A 17,662-nucleotide genomic window follows, 5' to 3' on the forward strand; every position below is an offset into this window, starting at 1 on the left:
CATGATACAAGTAGATCACGATACATGCGAAATAGAAAATCCGAAAGAATAGCGCAATTGCATCAAGAAGAGCCAGAAGATACACGAGCTGAACGCAACGAAGTCAGAAGATTAGAACAACGACAACCACGCCGTGTCACAGTCAATAGAGGCAGAACAAATGACCATCAACGACAACAGGTACATCGAGCATTTTTATATAATTCATTACTGCGTCTAGCATTCCAGTATGAGCCCGATATAGAGTAATATGCTCACTCAAAAGTGGTAATTGGTGCTATGGACAAGGAATGTCCGCAATGTCATGCTCTGAAATTTAAAAATGAGCCAGCTGGAATGTGGTGCGCGTCTGGAAAAGTGCAACTACCAGAAATTGAAACACCACCTGAACCATTGAACGGCTTACTTATCGGCACGGATCCAGATTCTAATGTGTTCCAGAAGTCAATTCGAACATTTAATTCATGCTTTCTACATAAATCTAGAACTGAGTAAATTATGACTTTATAATTTCTGTACAAAAATTACTCAGTTCTAGACTTACATATGTATTTATGTATGTATGTTTAAGTTATTATAATTGCGTTTGGCATAAAATGAATCCAGGTTATTTTAATCACAACGCGCATTCACGCGATTGGCAAGTGCGCTTCCGGAATCCTCTCCGCCCATAAAGTAGATTTGTAAGAATTTATTTTGTTCATTTGGCATTGGCAGCAGTGAGCCCATTTTATGATAAACTTGGCCTCTAATTTTGAATGTAGAATTGTAATTTTGACAATTTGCATTAGTATTTCAACCTATTTCTGTTGCTTCGAACGATGTCATTTGAAAGCATGAATTAAATGTTCGAATTGACTTCAGGAACACGTTAGAATCTGGATCCGTGCCGATAAGTGAGCCGTTCAATGGTTCAGGTGGTGTATCTTCTGGATTTTCTCTGACTTCATTGCGTTCAGCTCGTGTATCTTCTGGCTCTTCTTGATGCAATTGCGCTATTCTTTCGGATCTTCTATTTCGCATGTATCGAGATCTACTTGTATCACGGCTCAAAGTACCCGCTTTGCGTTTTCTTGGCATAGCTCACTGGACAAAACACTCATAAATAGAATTAATGATTTTACTTTATGATGAACGATTTTTGCCCCAGTTTAAATTGATTTTAAATGCTATGATAGCGTGTGCTTGTCAGTGTGATGAGGTAGAAACGCACTTTATCGGTATAGCCGTTTCGGAGTAGTAAGGTCACAAAAATTGTGACACGAGAATTTTATATATTAGATATAATGGAAAACAAATTATAACGTGAATTGAGAAAAAAATTTCATTAAAATCCGACAACTATATCATATAGCTGCCATAGGAAAGATCGAATAATATATATAGAAATAACGGAAATAAAATTATTACATTGTTGTTTTTCATCAGAAAATGATGATTTTTGGAATTTAGACTTTTTTAACGACTTTTGAATTAAATTTCATAAATATAAAAGTCGTCCAAAATATGGGAAATAAATAGAAAAATCGTTTAATTTAAGAAAACTTGTTCAAGAGTTCAGAAAAATGTGTACTATTCTGTTGAAAATAAAATAACTGTTAAAGGTTTTATCTAAAACTTCGCCCAAGAGTATTAAGTCTTTAAGAACTTTAAGAACCGACAGCTGCAAATTAGGCTGCAGGATTGCGGATCGGCGATCTTATTTGAAAGCAAATTTACTTCTGGTTGTTTTTTCCTTTTCTAGGTTACTGTAGTAACCAAGTATTTTAAAAACTGCAAGTTTCTCCTGTAGCAAAAACGGTTCGGCATAAAACTGTAAGAGGTCCAAAAAGGGTTTTCCCTTATAAAGTGGCCCTGTGCCACAAGCAACTTCAGTTCCGAAATCAAGTTAATTATGCGAAGTGAATACGTGCGTTTTGGTTCAGTTCTTATTCTCAAGTGATATTTTTAATTTCAAATGGTTTGCTGTTAAGCTAATGCGCTGGCATTATTGCGAGTGTATGTGTAAGACTGCTAATTTCAATATGTGTAACAAAGAGAGAATTCCAGTGAGCGCGACCATTAACGAGCGCATTTAGCTTAAAAGTAATAATTTAATAAGAGTAAGTTTAAGCTTAATATAAAGAATTTGTTTTAGCTATAGTTACATAAATATATATCTAAACAGTAGGACTTCAACCATGGAAATGAAATGACTAAACATCGGCCGCGTTAAACGGCTGCAAGGCGTTATGAGCTCCAAGGCAAAGGAGCTATCCGACGAATGGAATGCTTAAAAAAGCCAGACTTATCTCTGACGACTGCCACTCGAACATTTCCATCCTTGCCTTTGATCACCTCCTCGATGACTCCTAGTAGCCACTGCTGAGGCGAACTGTTGTCTTCGTGGACCACGACGATAGTTTAATCGTGTTGTCAATCTACCCAAAACCGTTGCTTGACGGCGGATATCAGTTACCATCTCTTTAAGCTGAGCTACTTGTCGTTTGTTACTGGCAGACTTGTCACGAATGGGGGTTACTGTTTCGCCATCGTTTGGGTTGGAGCTGCTCACGACCATGGGCCTCGAATTTAAGATGGCTTCTACCTCTACCAACACGGTGCTCAGTTCGTCCTGCCGGAGCACTGCACTGCTCACGGCCTTGATTATTAATCCTTTGACCGATTTCACGGCCGCCTCCCAGAGGTCGCCGAAATGCGGCGCTTGGGGCGGGGATGAACGAAATAGTGATCCCACGCGTGGCACCGAATTCCATTATGGCATCCTTTTTGGCAATGAAGTGATCCTTGAACTCCTGTAGCAAAATTGGTGGCATTGTCGCAGTAAATTTTCTGAACACGCCCACGCCGGCCAACAAACCTAGACAAACACATGATGAATAATTTAGAAGTGAGGTCTGAAGCAAGTTCTATGGGAACAGCCTTAGAGGCAAAACAAACAAATATGGCAATTTATGTACATCTTTACAGCTGACTTCCCTCTAATTTCTAAGGTTACATAAATTGGACCACAAAAATCCACTCCACCGATTTCGAACGGCCTATTGCCATGAAGACGATCAGCAGGTATATTTCCCATTATTTGAGTTGGCAAAACTGGCTTATAACGAAAGCAATGTACACACTAACCAAATTTGTTGCCGAAGAATAGCCATCAAGTCACGTGGACCTGCATGACATTTTGAACGATGTAAATATTGTAGACATAATTGAACGAAACTGCAATTTTTTGCCAGCTTGATGAGGATACAAAAATAGATTAAGTTTCTGATAACATGGTTGTAAAGTCAAGGATTTATGTAGCTTTTCAATTTCATTTTTGAACTAGATTCGCTGCAATGCAGACACCACCTCCAAAAACGCCGAACCAAGTTATTCGGCTGATGGCACGAGTGACGTCTGTTTGTGCGATTTTCCATTTATAAATCGAAGCATATCAAATATGACGAAGACTTGTCAACGAGGTCCGCTGTAATAGGGTAATGTTTGAATGAATTTATTCAAGCTCAAGGGCCGTCTTTTATACGTTTCGGTTTACATTAGTTCTTATGCATAAGCTTAATCCTAACTGTTCTTATGTTCTTACCGTAATTTTACATTAGTTAATATGAGACATACGGTTATTAAAAGAGCTTTTAAGTGTGAGGTATCCCTCACGGGGCCCCGCCCCACCTGCATATATTATTAGTTAAGAATAGTTTTAAGTTAGGATTTAGAACCATTGTATCTGCACATCACCGCCAATATCGCCGGCCACATCACCGTCAACATCATCGGCAACATCGCCGACATCATCGCCAGCAACACGCTTCGGCAACATTGCCGACATCATCGCCAGCAACACGCTTCGGCAACACTGCCGACATCATCGCCAGCAACACACTTCGGCAACACTGCCGACATCATCGCCAGCAACACGCTTCGGCAACACTGCCGACATCATCGCCAGCAACACACTTCGGCAACACTGCCGACATCATCGCCAGCAACACGCTTCGGCAACATTGCCGACATCATCTCTCCAAACTTTACGCTCTCGGCAGCCGACAACCGTCAGAGCCGACGGCCGAACCAGGAGAGCCACGCACGAGAGGAGAGGAGCACGATCGCGTAGAGAGACGCGGGTGCAGGGAAGCTGCAGAAGAAGCAGGACGACGACAACGGCACGGAGGCAGCGTAAGGGGCGCTGCCGCGGTCGGTAGCAGCAGCGAGAGCTTGGAACAGCATCCGCTGTTCGCCGATCGAGGAGTCGCTTTTTAGCTCCAGAAGAAGTAAGACGTGGAGTTGGCTTTTGAATTTGGAACGAGCAAGACGCAAACGCGGAAAAGGAAGGAATACCAAGCAACCAGAGCACGTGGACATGGAGTCCGAGGAGTAAACGGGTGAGCCGGCCGTGGGCCATCCCTACGGGGTGGCCAGGGTGTGCGCGTAGGGTAGTAGGGACAGTTAGGTTTGACTAAAATATTGTAATAAACTATAAAAGAACATAAATTACAATCGGCTTGAAGTTATTTTCAGTAAAGGCGTTCTCCGAGTGACGGAGCCGCCCCTTTCTCCACATATCTTTCCCTCCCTCGTATTTAGGAGCACCGGCCACCGGATGACGGGGCCGGCTAACCGATTCCCGGGTGACGGGATCGGCTGCTCATATCCTTCCCCCTCGCAATTAGGAGCACCGGCCACCGGATGACGGGGCCGGCCAACCGATTCCCGGGTGACGGGATCGGCCGCTCTTACCCCTTCCCTCGTAGTTCGAGCACCGGCAACCGGCTGACGGGGCCGGCTAACCGATTCCCGGGTGACAGGATCGGCCGCACACTACCTCCCTCTCCTTGGAGCACCAGCAACCGGCTGACGGGGCTGGCTAACCGATTCCCGGGTGACGGGATCGGCCGCTCATAACCCTCCACCCCTAGTAGGGCTCCGGCACCCGGTTGACGGGGCCGGACAGCCGACTCCCGGTTGACGGGATCGGTCGCCATTAGCCTGTCCAGGTCCGCTGGTCGCCCGGTTGACGGGCCGACGGCGTGATCACGGCACGCAGACAACCCCGATTTTCCCCCTCGAATCACACACCTAACTAGGAAACCCGCCTCCTTTTCCTGCCTGTCTCCGTAAATAATAAATATTTCTGTAGGGGACCCTGGATAGACTGAGTATTTATCCTGGCCCGTGATAAGCATCCTTACAGATGGCGCCCGAACAGGGACTAGGCAGGATAATGAAAGGACATTTTCATCCTTCGCGGAACCACCAGAAGAAAAATCAGGTCAAAGTTTGAGGTTAGGGACGAAAGCTAGGGAAACACGCTTTTTCAACGAAAAGAGGAATAGGGAAAAGTAACTGCGAGGAGAGAGACTGCGAGAGAGGGAAAAGTCGTCGCACAAGACTTAAAACAAACGTAAGCAGGTACAGTCATACGAGAGAGGAAAAATGTCGTCGCACACGACACGAAATAAAGGCAAGAAAGTACAGTCCAATATGTTTGGCAAATCAGAGTATACGAGGAATGTCGTCGCACACGACACGAAATAAAGGCAAGCTAGTACACACGTAGACGCTCAGTCATACGAGAGAGAACAGAAGGGAGAGATAGAGAGCCGCCAAACTTAAGCCACGTGGACGCCGCAGCCGGCAACCACGAGATTAGAAAAATTTAGTTCCCTTACGCACTACTGGTCCCTTACCAAACGGGACGCCCGACGCTGGCAAAGCCGAGAAGTATTTAGGTCGCCAGCCGACACACACAGGAGGACAGTCGATCAACAGAGCCACAGGAGGAAACATCGATCAACAGGATCACTCAAGGATACACACGCCAAGGACATCAAGGGTACACATCCCTCAAGGACATCAAGGATACACATCCTCTCAAGGACATCAAGGATACTCAAGGACATACATCGCCTCTCCCGCACCCTAGCCAGGACAATCAAGGATACACAGGACTACAAGGACACACAGGACTACGAAGAACACACATCAAGCAACATGGGAATTTCCTGGATCTCATACAGGAAGAAGCACGAGCTCGAGGCTATCCTTCTCGATCTCGGCCTGGAGCAGAACGGCACGGTTGAGGAACAGCGAGCCCGACTGTATGCGTTCGCCAGGCAACCGGAACACTCCGAGGACACACTGATCCGGCTTGGGGAGTTGGAACGCAAGTACATCCCTTCCGCGAGGGAAATCACTGGCACGCGCCAGTGCATCCCAGTTCGACGCAGGCATCTGCCTGATGTTGGTCGACAAAGCGACCAAATGGGGACTGTCCTTCGACGGCACCTCAGACCCGCTCAGCCTCGTGGAACACATCGAAGAACTGGCGGATACCTACCGGATTGACCGGGAGTATTTGTCTCACGCTATCATTGCCCTCTTGACTGGCCGAGCGGGGAGCTGGTTCCGAACCAGTGATCTGCAGGGACGGACCTAGGCAGAAGTCCGCCGGGAATTTTTAGAATTTTTCCTGCCGCCCCGGTACTATCAACGCCTCGACGACGAGATCCGCTCTCACTTCCAGAAAGTGAATGACCCGTTCAAGGAATACCTGGTGGATCTTCGCCTCCAGATGCGCCGCCCTGGATTCCGACCCGAGCAAGAATTAGAACGAATCTACGAGAACATGCTGCCCGAGTACCAGGTGTTCACCCGCCGCCAGGATTTCAAGACGCTGACCGAACTCACGCACCTGGTGGCCAACTTTAAGGATGCCTGCAGCCGAGGAGGCCGAACCATCCGTGGATACCCATCATCAGCAAGCCCAGACGCTGAGTATCCATCCCATAGCAGAGTCGCACGACCCAGGGCGAACCCTGCTTACACACCGCAGGTGCCACGCCCTGGGGACGCGACCGACGAGCGCGCCAGCCGAGGCACCGGAGGAAACTCCAACCGAAACTGTGGCCAGGCCGGCCACTACGCCGCGGAATGCCGGAACCAGAGAATCATGTTCTGCTGGGACTGTGGTCGCCAGGGCATACGCACTATCGAGTGCTGCAGGAACCAGACGCCGGGAAACGGGCAAGGGCCTCGAGTATCAGGAAGTCACCCGAGGAACCCACCAAACTCCCGCACCCAGTAAGCAACGCCATCCAACAGGATCGGAACCGTATCCGCGCACAGGTCACGGTCGAGGGACGCCCGCTCACCGCCACCTTGGATACGGGGGCCTCGCATAGCTTTATAAGCGAGCGCCTGGCGAGAAAACTCGACGATGGAAGGAATCACCGCGCCGTACGGACACAGGTAAAGCTAGCAGACGGAACCGACAGGGAGCTCACACAGGCCCTACGAGTCACGATCCAGTTGGGGAAAGCTCGGATCAGCGTCTCCGCTCTCACCATGGCGGAAGTGCTGGACGACCTTCTGCTCGGCATGGATTTCCTGTGCTACAGCGGAGCCACACTACAGTGTGGGGGCATTGCCCTCAAGCTTCAGCCACCAACCCCGGCTCGACTTGCGAGAACCAGCTCGCCAGCACCGACACGAAGCGAACGCGCCGCAACAACGCCGCCACAACACACGGCCGCCGCCTCACAAGCCGCCCCACGGGCGCACACGTCAGCCGCCTCACAGGCGCACTCGGAAGCCGCTACCCAGGCGCACTCACACGCCGCCTCACAGGCGCACTTGGAAACCGCCACATGGGTGCACCGCACACGAAGACATCGCACGGCTGCATATACACGTATTCGTCCCGGGAGCGCCCCACACAAGGTTAACCACGCAGACGCATGCACGGCCCCAAGCTGGGCTGGAGCACTACCCGCACAACGAGAAGCCGCCACACAGGCGCACTTACAAGCCGCCTCACAGGCGCACCCAGAAGCCGCCTCACAGGCGCACACGGAGCCACGCTTCGACCCACAACGAGGATCCGCCACACGGGCGCACCGCCCACGAAGACATCGCACGGCTGCATACACACGTCTTCGCCCCGGGAGCGCCCCACACGATGTCAACCAAGTAAGTTCATGCACCACCCCTAGCTGGGCTACTCAACGAGAAGCCGCCTCACAGGCGCACTCAGAAGCCGCCACACACAGATTGACACAGATTGGCGGAAAAGTTGCTGCGAGCCGGACGTGTTTTTATATCCGAGTTCGCGAAAACAAGTTCCTACCGAAGAAAATCGCGCGAGTGCTACCTGAAAATAAAGAAGTGAGGTTGTAGAGTCCCGAAGTGTTGGAGGCTACAACTTACCGGCGTGCGGAGGACTGCATTGGCACGAGACAGACCCCTTTTGCACACACTGTGCGGGGGCAATGGAAGACGCAGAACATGTATTCTTTGTCTGTCCGAGATTCGAAGCTTTAAGGCATGAGCTCAGCTTAGCGATTGGGAAGCCGTTCACAAAACAATTGGGATGCCGTAAGCAAAATGACAGTCTTTGTCATGAAAGTCAGCGCAATCGACTTCAAACCTAGTTTAATTACTAGTTGCGGCTTTCAGGCCATCTCCCCCCTCATGAAGTAATACCCAAGGTTAACCCCCTGAGGTTGTGCCGTGAGAGGAAAACGGAGAGTAGGTTCAGGGTTTTAGTGGGTGAAAGACCCACACTTCGGCTCTTCAAGCTTTCCCCCTATATAAAAAAAAAAAAAAAAAAAAAAAAACAGGCGCACTCAGAAGCCGCCTCACAAGCGCACACAGAAGCCGCCTCACAGGCGCACACACCGGCCGATACCCAGGCGCACACACAAGCCGCCTCACAGGCGCACCCAGAAGCCGCCACATCGGCGCACTCACACGCCGCCTCACAGGTATACTTGGAAGCCGCTACACCGGCGCACACACACGCCGCCCCACAGGCGCACACACACGCCGCCCCACAGGCGCACTCAGCGCCACGTCCCGACGCTCAACGAGAAGCCGCCACACGGGCGCACCGCACACGAAGACATCGCACGGCTGCATACACACGTCTTCGTCCCGGGAGCGCCCCACCCAATGTTAACCACGCAAGGAGAGTCCATTTCAGAGGTCTGGAGCCATCGGCACCATTCTGCGGGACCAAGAAGGACTCGGAACGGACCTCGACTCCACCACCACAACCAGCACGAACACACCGGGCATGCGAGCAGACTGCCCGTTCGGGAGAGCGCACGCCCACGGGCAACGGGGCACTGCACCAACTGCTACAGCATTTGGCATCCCCAGAGGGCCCCACCACCTCGGCCGCCTCCCAGCGCGCCGCCGGGCGAGCCGCCGCCGAGACCATTCTGGCGATGTTCCCAGCCACGAGCCGCCACACGATCGGCTGACACCCCAGAAGCACGGACGCCCACTTTGCCCGACAACGCTGCGGCCGTAGTGGGTGCAGCCACCGCGTCGCCGCCCAAACCCGTGCGACGGGTAAGATCACTGCCCGCCACCGACACATACCGATCGCGTTTCCGCCACCCCACGACAGAGGAGGAGACCCTTCCGGACGACGTACCGCACCCCGAGGCCCAGATGCGCGCCCCAGAGGGGTGGACCACCGCCGACGGGTGGATCCCCAGTGAACTGCACAACCGCATCCAGAGGCGCCTCCACCAGCAAGGAAATATCCGTTTCCTGGACGAGGTCGGGGAAATACGGTACCGGATCCAGGTAACACGAGGCGGCCACCTGGTCACAGTCTTTCCGCATCCCCGAAGAAGGGATGGGATGTGAGGTATCCCTCACGGGGCCCCGCCCCACCTGCATATATTATTAGTTAAGAATAGTTTTAAGTTAGGATTTAGAACCATTGTATCTGCACATCACCGCCAATATCGCCGGCCACATCACCGTCAACATCATCGGCAACATCGCCGACATCATCGCCAGCAACACGCTTCGGCAACATTGCCGACATCATCGCCAGCAACACGCTTCGGCAACACTGCCGACATCATCGCCAGCAACACACTTCGGCAACACTGCCGACATCATCGCCAGCAACACGCTTCGGCAACATTGCCGACATCATCTCTCCAAACTTTACGCTCTCGGCAGCCGACAACCGGCAGAGCCGACGGCCGAACCAGGAGAGCCACGCACGAGAGGAGAGGAGCACGAGCTTGGAACAGCATCCGCTTTTCGCCGATCGAGGAGTCGCTTTTTAGCTCCAGAAGGAGTAAGACGTGGAGTTGGCTTTTGAATTTGGAACGAGCAAGACGCAAACGCGGAAAAGGAAGGAATACCAAGCAACCAGAGCACGTGGACATGGAGTCCGAGGAGTAAACGGGTGAGCCGGCCGTGGGCCATCCCTACGGGGTGGCCAGGATGTGCGCGTAGGGTAGTAGGGACAGTTAGGTTTGACTAAAATATTGTAATAAACTATAAAAGAACATAAATTACAACCGGCTTGAAGTTATTTTCAGTAAGGGCGGTCTCCGGGTGACGGAGCCGCCCCTTTCTCCACATATCTTTCCCTCCCTCGTATTTAGGAGCACCGGCCACCGGATGACGGGGCCGGCTAACCGATTCCCGGATGACAGGATCGGCCGCTCTTACCCCTTCCCTCGTAGTTCGAGCACCGGCCACCGGATGACGGGGCCGGCTAACCGATTCCCGGGTGACGGGATCGGCCGCTCATATCCTTCTCTCCCTCGTATTTAGGAGCACCGGCCACCGGATGACGGGGCCGGCTAACCGATTCCCGGGTGACGGGATCGGCCGCTCATAACCCTCCACCCCTAGTAGGGTTCCGGCACCCAGTTGACGGGGCCGGACAGCCGACTCCCGGCTGACGGGATCGGTCGCCATTAGCCTGTCCAGGTCCGCTGGTCGCCCGGTTGACGGGCCGACGGCGTGATCACGGCACGCAGACAACCCCGATTTTCCCTCTCTCGAATCACACACCTAACTAGGAAACCCGCCTCCTTTTCCTGTCTCCGTAAATAATAAATATTTCTGTAGGGGACCCTGGATAGACTGAGTATTTATCCTGGCCCGTGATTAGCATCCTTACATAAGTTTATTCAGATTGATCGAGAAAAGGAGCTTTGGAGCATGGTTTATGTCTGTTATGCAAAGGTTGTTATATTGTTTGTTTATATACGATGTTTATATACGAAAGGCTGTCATACGAATGTTACACCTCCCTTTTTTGGAAAAAAAATATAATATATAAATTGTTAAAGTTACTATTAGGTTTTTTTTTTTTATTAAGCTATTAACTTAATTCTATTTAAGTGTATAGTTTGTTTTTTCATGTTCTATTATGAGATTGTTTTTTTCGGGTAAGTTTACAATGGTGTATTTTTCTATGTATTGGTTGTCTAGCTTATCCCAGCGGGGAAAAAAACCTATGGAAAATATGCTTCTTTCCAGAGGTTTCTTCATACAAGCCGAAGGTCAAAAACATCATTCACCCCTTACATTTTTGCCGCCTCTCCTTTCAAAATACACGGAGGTGACACACAAAAGTAAGGGGTGAAGGTGGTTTCTATGTGGAAATCCACTGGTTTTTGTCTTGAAAATTATAATCCCCTTACCTAAGCCTGCTAAAAGAAGTAGGTTTTCGTCTATCCCTACCCCAACGCCTGCTAAAAGCAGCAGGATTTCCAGTACATTAAAAACCTCCTTACCACTTTCCCGCTGGGATGTCCTATTTTGTTTCTTAGCAAAATTTTTTGGCCTATTTGTATGTTAACATTATTTGTGTGTTTATCATAGTTTAGTTTTTGTTTTAATTTGTATTTTTCTATCATTTGGTTTGCTTTGTTTTGGGCTAATTGTAGTGTATATTTGAGTTCTTTGTTGTCGTCTTCTATATTGTAAACTGGGTCAATGGAGTTTGAAGAAAAGGGTATGTTTGGAGCTATTTTACCAAAAACGAGTTCGAATGGGCAATAGCCGTGTACTATTGAGGGTTGTAACGAACTGTTTTTGTTGCTTTTATGCTCGCTACTTGATTGTGCGGCTAGCTCAGTAATGGTTGTACGTTCGTCCCACCAAATTTATATGTTGTGATTGCCCCACCAGTGAATGAGAAGACAACGTTGATTTTTTGACTTCAAACTTGTTTATTTCATCTCTAAATCTGACAATTTGATATATTGCTCGCCTCGGTATGCTGCTCTTGACGCTCTCTGGTACGCTTCCCTCGATGTCGCCTCCTGGGTTGAATCCTTCTCCTGTGCTCCCGCTCGATCGCTGCCGTCGATGTCGGGTACCTCACGTGATGGAGTTGGACTATCTGGGTTCCACCCTAGTCCCTACTACTCCGTGCTGGGGCTGTTCAATCCCTGGGTCTCGGGGTTTCGCTGCTCCAGGACTCTGGCAGACACAGCAGGGTTCTCGGCGTGCACGCCTTTAACACCCGTGCCGTTCAATTGCGCGTCCTTCGCGGCTTGTCGCACCAGAACGCAACTCTCGCCACGAGACGGACCAAGCGTACGCCGGATCACGGTCTGGTAGACTCTACAGTATGCGTCTGGTTCTTGACTCTTCCCCACCGAGGACACGTTTACTCGATTAAGGACTCGTATGTGTAGATTTGGTCAGGACCCGCCGGGCAATACGCCAGGCTCAATGTCTCCAACCAGGGGTGGTCACAGGCGCCTAGTTCGATTCGTGTGCTGCCCACAGGACCTCAGCTACCTGTGTCTCAATTCGGAGACTTGCAACTTTAAGTCTCGACGTAGCGATCTTGCTCCCTGTAGACTGCTTGCTTGGGATCCTCGTGTCCTTCGTCCACGCCGTTGATCCTTCCTCGTCCTGCTCTTTCTGTTCGTCCTCGCTTGAATCCTTGCTTGTATCCTCGCTTGACTTCTCGCTGTCTGATGTGTACTTGAGTTTCACTTCTCTTTGACTGATCCCGGCTGAACTGCGGGCCCGCTTATATAGGGCCCCCTGGTCCCGTTAATCCTCGGCGTTTCCTTTTCGTACGGGTCCAAGGTCCAGCGGAGATTCCGTTACTTCTTCGGTTGGATCGCGTGACCGGGTCCAAGGTCCACCGCGATCCCGTTGTTTCTTCGTTTGGATCGCGTGACCGGGTCCAAGGTCCACCGCGGCCACGCTATCCTTTTATCCAGCCCGTGATTATTTGTGGGGAGTTATCCAACTCCTCACATTCCCTCCTTACTTCGGAAAGGAAAACGAAGCTCGTATCCGCTCCGGTTGTTTCCTCCTGTTTCCTTCGTCGCCCATGCATCCCTCGAAGATCCAGATGCCCAGAATTCCTCCCGAGACACTTTCCCCGTAGAACTCCGTTCGTGGTAGACTCTCCCCTCGAAGACATAGACATTTCCTTTATAGGCGTTCCCCTCGTAGACGTTCCCCCCGTAGACGTTCCCCCCCGTAGACGTTTCCCTCGTAGACGTTGTAACGCCCTAAATTGAGGGCGCACAAATTTTAAGTTATTATTTTTTCTTTGTTATAATTATTAGCTATAAGTTCGGACACGGAGTCCTCCACCCAGTATTAGTTTAAGTATTACAAAATAAGGATATTTTGTTAGATTAAGCCAAGACCCACACCCCGACCCTAACGCGTTATCGCACTCGCGCCCCGAACGCGATACTCGACAAAAGTGCGATCTCTGACCGGAGAATCGCAGCCAACTTCGCGATTACCGGGGATTAGCTCGGTCTCTTCCGTTCCTGACCTTTGCCGAGTGCAGACGCCTGCTCAAGGACCCCTCCTCCGGGCACCAAACATTGACACGCGTTTAGTGACTAGCGATCCGTACGGCTACCGGTATACCCACACCACCATCCACGTAAGCCAAATACACCTATTGTGCGAGCAGCAGCCAGGGCCCCCCTCTTTGAATAAAATTAACTAGAAAAGCTATATAAAATCTCGTGAATTATTACTACACCTACACCCCTTTTCCTTCCCCTACCCCGTAGCCTCCGAGTCAACCGGAGAGTAACACCTTAAGATCCCTGCAAACTCCGAGTCCAACCGGAGTGCAGTACCTTATAATCCCTGTAGACTCCAAGTCCAACCGGAATATAGCACCTTATAACCCCTGTAGACTCCGAGTCCAACCGGAATATAGCACCTTGAAATCCTTGTAGACTCCGAGCCCAGCCGGAGTGTAGAACCTTGGACTCCTTGTAGACTCCGAGTCCAGCCGGAGGGTAGAACCTAAGCCTCCCCTAATACACTCCGAGTCCACCCGGAGTGTAGATTCCCCCGCCTCCGCAGATTCCGAGTCCAGTCAGAATCCTCCGCCGTAGCCAACTACCACCGAATATTCCCGGGATCCTCACCCCGCAGCGGGATCGCTCACAGTACCTCTTCCCACCGACAGAGGGCGCGGCGGACTAAATATTCCCAGGTTCCCCGCCAAGTGCTGAGATTACCATTCTCTCCACCGGTAGAGGGCGTAGCAAACCAGTTTTATTACCCGGTTCCCCGCCAAGCAGTGCGATCGGGTAGCACCCGTCTTTAACCGAGACTACAACCCCCTCATACAAATTCCAACTACAGGTTCCACCCTTCTATATAAATTTCTTGTAGAGATTCCCTGGCCCCGATTGAGATTTTATCCCGGCCAGAGAACAAACATTACAAGTGGCGCCCGAGCAGGGACCTGATTGGGAGAAAAACCCAGGAAAATTACCTCCTGTATGGGGAGTGCGTAGTCTTAAGACGAGTGACATAACCTAAAAATTCCGCGAAGAAAACTAGAGCAGGAGTGCATCGACCGTGAAAAATAACCTCAACGAACTAGTGAACGCGTCCGATATCCAGCCCACGTGCTGCTTCGCGATCCCGTACAGTCTACGCGACCGAGTGCCTGTAAAAAAAAAAAACCATATAGCCCAAGAGGGCCAGTAGAGACTCCAACCAAAGAAGACATTATTCCAAGAGGACCACGCATTAGGGAAACGCTGTAAACATGGGACCCGACCAGAAAATTTCCGGTGCGCCCGTTCCACACTTATTAACAAATCCTGGGGTCCCCTCGCGGTGGATTTATTCACGTTCGAAGGCCGAATTACTAGCCTTTGCTGACGAATTCGGATTCCCCGCCGAAGGCGTCGTCGACGACTTGCGGCGCAACTTTGCCACCCTAGTTAGGACTTCTGAACAAACCCAAGAGGTGTGGGCTCGACTCGCTGACCTAGCCAAGCAATTTTCCTCTCGTGCCCCGAGTCCCGTGTCCCCGGTGAACACGGACCGAGACATATTCTTCGAGCCGAACCCCGTCCCACCGGTGATCATTAACCGGGAACCTGCGATAGATCCGAGCCACGATCGGAACCGCCACGAGTTTGTCTGCGTCCCCGAACGAATTCGCAAATGGGGTCTTCAATTCGACGGGTATACAGACCCCTTAGCCTTTATCGAACAAGTCGAAAGCCGGGCCTTATCCTACGGGATCGACCTAAGACTCCTTCCGCGAGCCATGGCTGCTGACGAGCAGGGCGGAAAAATGGTTTCAGACCAGCCGCCTCCAAGGGGCTGACTGGACCACATTTCGACGCGAATTCCTCGAGTTTTTCCTTCCACCCCGATACCTCCAACGCTTGGACGACCAGATTCGGAGTCGTGAGCAACGGGAAGGGGAAACGTTCAAAGACTTTATGTTAGACCTTCAAGTTCTCATGCGCCATACGGGGTACTTGGAGGTCCAAGAGCTGAATAGGTTGTACGAAAATATCGCGCCGGAATACCAGATGTATATCCGACGTAGCGAGTTCCGAACCATTGGGGAACTAACTCTGTTGGCCACCGAGTTCGAGGCTGTCAAGAAGCGGAGTTTCGAAAGAAACAACTATAACCACGCCCCTAGAAATACGACAGCTTACCACCCACCTGCACAGGGTCGTGCGCAACCTACGTTTGCCGAGAGAATTCCCCACGGAAACACACCGCGTAAATCGCCCGAACCCAGAGCTGCCCCACCAGCTCGGGTTAATCGGGTAACAGCCTCAGATCGCCGAATCGACGTGCGGGATGCTTGCCGGAATTGTGGAGCACCGGGGCATTTTAGCCGCGATTGCCGGAATCCACGACAGTATTTCTGTTGGGACTGTGGACGAAGAGACGTCCGAACCGTCGAGTGCTGTCGACGCCCACAACCGGGAAACGGGATGGGTCCCCACGACCGGCGGAGTCCGACGGGACCAAATCCACCCGAGAACCGCCAGTAACTGCACCACTTAGGATAGAGAGGGGAAGGATCGCCGCCGAGGTCGACATTGGCGGACACGTGCGTTTAGCCATCGACATCACGAAGTTTCATTAGCCAGGACATCGCCGATGTAGTCGGCCAACCACACCAGTTTAGGGAGATTCGCACGCAGATCAACCTCGCTGATACGTCTCGAGTAGAAGTAACTAGGTTACTCCTGGCGGACGTGACACTCGCACGGAAGACAATTCAGGTTCCCCTTCTAGTAATGCCCGCCATGCTAGAACCTTTGATCCTAGGGATGGACTTTCTCGCTTCCATCGGCACCACCCTCCGATGTGGTACGGCAAGCCTCACGCTGTCTCGGCGAAGCCCAGGAGAAGATGAGCCGACCAGGCGTATCGGAACGGAACACGGCAACCACACGGAACCACCACCTCGACCCCGACCACGACGACCACTCAGCCACGAAAATACGCCCAGGACATCGAGTACACCATCAACGGAACCGCGGCTTGGCATAGCCAATCATGACATAGGAGGACCACAGAATGACAGGGTTATCAATGTGCCCAAAGAGAACAACGAGGAAAACACAGAGAACAACGAGGAAAACACAGAGAACAACGAGGAAAACACAGAGAACAACGAGGAAAACACAGAGAACAACGAGGAAGACACAGAGAACAACGAGGAAATATCAGAATATCAACAGAGAACAACAAAGACGGAACGGCAGCAGAGAACACACGAGGGATACCCGACGTAGAGATCGAGACCCAGGGGTCTCAACCAAACAACCAGGAGTACCAGGAAAGTGACTGCGAGATTAATCCGCAAGTCCAAGCGTTCCTTGACGAACATCTAGCACGATTTGAAGGAATGACGGGAGTAGCAAACATAGCAGAACACCGAATCACTATGAGGGATGACCGGCCGATTAAACAACGCTATTTTCCGAAGAACCCGGCCATGCAGCGGATCATAGACGAACAAGTGGACGCGTTGTTGGAACAGGGATGTATCGAACCGTCGTGTAGCCCGCACAGTGCCCCTTTGGTCCTGGTCCGGAAGAAAACCGGAAAGTGGCGCATGTGCGTGGACTACCGACAACTAAACGCAAAATCTATCCCGGACGCATATCCGTTGCCACGTATTAATCACATCTTAGAACGACTGAGAAATGCAAAATATATCTCGACCCTAGATCTGCGCAATGGATACTGGCAGATACCCATGGCCGAAGACAGCCGGGCATGTACCGCATTTACGGTACCCGGACGAGGCCTATTTCAGTGGCGAGTCATGCCTTTCGGCTTGCATTCGGCCCCGGCAACGTTCCAGCGTGCATTAGATAGCGTGATCGGGCCAGACCTCGAACCGTACGCGTTCGCCTACCTCGATGACATTATTGTCATCGGAGCCAGCCTGGAAGAACACATGGACAACCTGCACAAAGTCTTCGAGCGATTGAGGAGAGCCAACCTGCGTATTAACCAGGAAAAGTGCTCATTCTTCAAGAGGAAACTGGCCTACCTCGGACATGTGATCAGCGACCAGGGCATTCACACCGATCCGGACAAGGTAGCCGCCGTACGA

The 17,662-nt window shown here is 51.0% G+C and overlaps 1 protein-coding gene across 1 annotated transcript; it reads left to right on the plus strand.

Moving 5' to 3' along the window:
- The first annotated feature begins 16,331 nt into the window (after positions 1–16,331).
- LOC122320313 (AAC-rich mRNA clone AAC11 protein-like) lies at positions 16,332–16,832 on the plus strand. The gene has a single exon (XM_043208492.1). The coding sequence runs from the start codon at positions 16,332–16,334 to the stop codon at positions 16,830–16,832; it is 501 nt and encodes a 166-aa protein (XP_043064427.1).
- The last annotated feature ends 830 nt before the right edge of the window (positions 16,833–17,662 follow it).

This window comes from Drosophila ficusphila, unplaced genomic scaffold (genome assembly GCF_018152265.1).
Source record: "Drosophila ficusphila isolate 14025-0441.05 unplaced genomic scaffold, ASM1815226v1 contig_470, whole genome shotgun sequence".
NCBI classification, from domain to species: domain Eukaryota; kingdom Metazoa; phylum Arthropoda; class Insecta; order Diptera; family Drosophilidae; genus Drosophila; species Drosophila ficusphila.

Coding starts and splice junctions, on each gene's coding strand:
- LOC122320313 (XM_043208492.1), top strand. CDS start 16,332: ATGCCCGCCATGCTAGAACCTTTGATCCTAGGGATGGACTTTCTCGCT.